The 3,253-nt window shown below is 39.2% G+C and overlaps 1 protein-coding gene across 1 annotated transcript; it reads right to left on the reverse strand.

Annotated features, from left to right (window-relative positions):
• Positions 1-232: 232 nt before the first annotated feature.
• On the reverse strand, positions 233-2,172 carry LOC105386780 (segmentation protein fushi tarazu). Its single transcript, XM_011557406.3, has 2 exons — positions 1,117-2,172; positions 233-1,031 (listed from the first exon to the last, which is right to left on the reverse strand). The coding sequence occupies exons 1-2, from the start codon at positions 2,093-2,095 to the stop codon at positions 604-606; spliced, it is 1,407 nt and encodes a 468-aa protein (XP_011555708.3). The 5' UTR covers positions 2,096-2,172; the 3' UTR covers positions 233-603.
• Positions 2,173-3,253: the final 1,081 nt, after the last annotated feature.

The raw sequence follows: 3,253 nt of genomic DNA on the forward strand, positions 1-3,253 counted from the left end.
AGCAAAAGACATTGTTTATTGCCTAATTGTTCACTGTATTATAATTTGTATATTTGCCTACTTACAGGTTTTTTCCAAATATTCCATTGGTTTTGTTACATTAAATAATATAATCTAATCTTATATCAATTCCCATTTTACTACTGAACAATATTGCCTATAAATTGGCTGGCTGGTAAAGTAAAAAACAGTTGACTTAATTAATGCATTTATTGGTTCAGTTTTAGCGCCTTTATTATTGACTAGAGTAGTACAATCATAGAAGTAATAAAACTAGTACAATATACCTACTAAAATAATATCAGTTTGTCTTCATTCATTTATAAATAATCATCTTAAAAACACTTTATACCTAACTAATATTCTTATACTATAGGAACTCTCTTTTCTTATATAATTATTTACAATCTATACCTACCATCATTTTAATTAACAATCAACTTGATTTATCAAATTTAGTATTATTCGAATTCACCTTCTATCATTTGTAACATCATCACATACACTTATAAAACTTTTCAATTTCAGAGTAGGTTATCTAAAATTATTATATTTACAAAGAATGCCATATTTTACATGTCTCATTCATTACGTGAATGCCCATCACATTTTAGGTACCATTCCTCCGTAAGGTGGCATCATGCAGTTCTGTGGCATGGACCCAGGTACGTGACCCATATTGGCAGCTGGTCCGGTCATGTGGTAATTAGCACCGGGGTATCCCTCAGGTAACCCGGCCATTTGCGACCTATTGTCCAAGAACTCAGGCATGTTACCCAGCGCCGTGTTCCCCAAATCATCCATATAATGCTCCGGCGAGGTCGAAAGCTTTCCGTCCTTCTTGGCCTTCATTCTTCTATTCTGGAACCAGATTTTGATCTGACGCTCTGTTAGTCCCAAAGCGTGTGAAACTTCTATCCTTCGTCGCCGAGACAGATATTTGTTGAAATGGAACTCCTTTTCCAACTCCAACGTCTGAAAGCGAGTGTACGTTTGTCTTGTCCGCTTTGATCCTTCTTTTTTGTCATCACCTGTAACACAAAAAAGGGTTAGTTATTTGAATAAAATAAAGACAAAAGATAGAAGTTGATCATATAAATCAAAAGATAAACATACCAAGTGTCTTCATCCACGGGTAGATGCCTGTTGCATCGGAAGCGGCCATTTTGTTATCAGCGTAATCCGCTTTGTCCCCGCCTGCTTCGACCCTCGTCATATCGTGACAAGTCCGCGCGGGCTCCAGCGATGACGCTGCAGCTTCCACCGCCGGCGCCCCTCCCCCGCCGGGCTCCTTCAGCGGGTTTGATGTCGGCTCCTCAGCATTGTTTTTCAAGTTACCATGAAATTGCGGCATATTGCACGGCATATCTAATACCGTTTCATTAGTTTTATCCCACTCAGACGCTTTTTCCCTTTGAGACACAAGCCGCTGTATCGCTTCGTGTTTGTAAGACTTGTCAGTTTTGACGAAGTAAGGCGGTGTTTTTCTTGATTTGGGTTTCGTCAAAAGAGCTCTGAGGTTGGGAGAATCTTCAGCCTCAGGGCTAGCTGGTTTCATAGCGCTCGATGTACTGCTTGGAGAACCGTAGTTGGTATCAGGGATGCTGCATTGGCTAGGCGATGTCATGGATCGTGAGTCATCGGCCTTGGGTTCTCCGTATCCAGGGTTCACATGTTGTTCATAACGTTGATCGTAGCCGTAGTTATATCCATTTTCATAGTTTTGTTTATAGTAAGGATAGTGTGCGTTCATTTCTTTCCATTTGTTAATCATATCTATGTTGACTTGGTTGTTGGGGTCAGCATAGCTTGCGGGATAGTCTTGCCAACTGACTGGTTCTGATTTGATCGTGGTCTGGTCAACATGACCGCGGTTCACGTACATTTTTGCAGCATACGCCGCTGTGGCTGAAGGCACTTGAGAGTAATCACAGTTTTGAGGGTAATAAGATTGATTAGGATAGCCATACCCTTCATGTGCCGTTGGGTACTGCCGATACCCATACTGCTTTGCTTGTAGAGCACCTTGAGTGTTCATATCTGGACATGTATTCCACATATCACTAGCACGGTTGGTAGTAGCCACGGATGACATTTGGTCTCACTTCACTTTCACAATTTCACAAACATTGAGGGTCACAATTTCACTGGGTGCGTGGGAGACGGCTCCTGCTCCTGGGTTGGCTGCGAAACGAATGAGTATGTCAGTGCAAGCGGCACGTCCCTTACAAATGTCATACTTTTGTTTGACCCAAAAAAAGTTTTAGGGTACTTTCAACAATAGAGTCACTATTGTCCCTTCGCGAAGTTGTAAAACTGGGTGCGCTGTCTCTCTCTTTTAGTCTCGGTAGCCCTTTGTTCCTGCAAGTGTGAAAGGGATGGTGATAAAGTATGGGTACGGGATAGAGTATTTGCAAAAATCCAATGAATGTTTATAATGCCAATATTCCCAATTGCGTTTTGTATGTGTGCGTGTATATGGACACAAGATCATTGATTGGCATTTGTTGGTATTAGTGTGAGGGTGTAAAGATTGATTTTATTCTATTATTGGTTTAACGTAAAGCCGCGTATATGTGTCACTGTGCTGCGCTAGCGTTTGCACTTCTATACAGGGGGGTGAAGTTGTATTATGTTTCATATTAATTCGAAACAGTTTCAATAATAGTTTATTGATTTTATCCTTCAGTACTAAAAATTAAATTACGTTCTTAATTTTTGTAGAAATATCTAAGCTTGTACGTTATTACAATTATAATATATAAATTTTTATTTTAAGTATATCTAAGGAAGTATCTACAACTGCATGGCGTACGATCGTATCAATTAAACATTTAAATTTGTAGATACTAATTCAGTTACGGTTTATCTACTTATAGAGCCATACCATGATAATAATGTCTTATAAATATGCAAGAAAATGCATCTATTTTTTTTTATGTCGTAGCATATTGTGAATATTTTATTAAACTGACAAAGCTGCAAAAATGTTCACCCTGTATATCGTAAGAACATAACTCACGTCGTGTAACAGTTCAATCGGGGGTCGAACAATGGCCCAGTATGTGTCCGTGCGCGTGCGCTGCAGTCAGCGCGCACGAAATATATTTGTGCGAGTTCAAACACACGAATGTGCGCATGAAAATTATTAGAAATGATTGAACTGGAGGAGAAAAAACATTGATTTTAATGATTAATTAAGCTGTATAAAGCTCAGATATAAAAAACACACGCACTCACGCCTTGTACTAAT

The sequence above is a fragment of the Plutella xylostella genome, chromosome 6, assembly GCF_932276165.1.
Source record: "Plutella xylostella chromosome 6, ilPluXylo3.1, whole genome shotgun sequence".
NCBI lineage: Eukaryota > Metazoa > Arthropoda > Insecta > Lepidoptera > Plutellidae > Plutella > Plutella xylostella.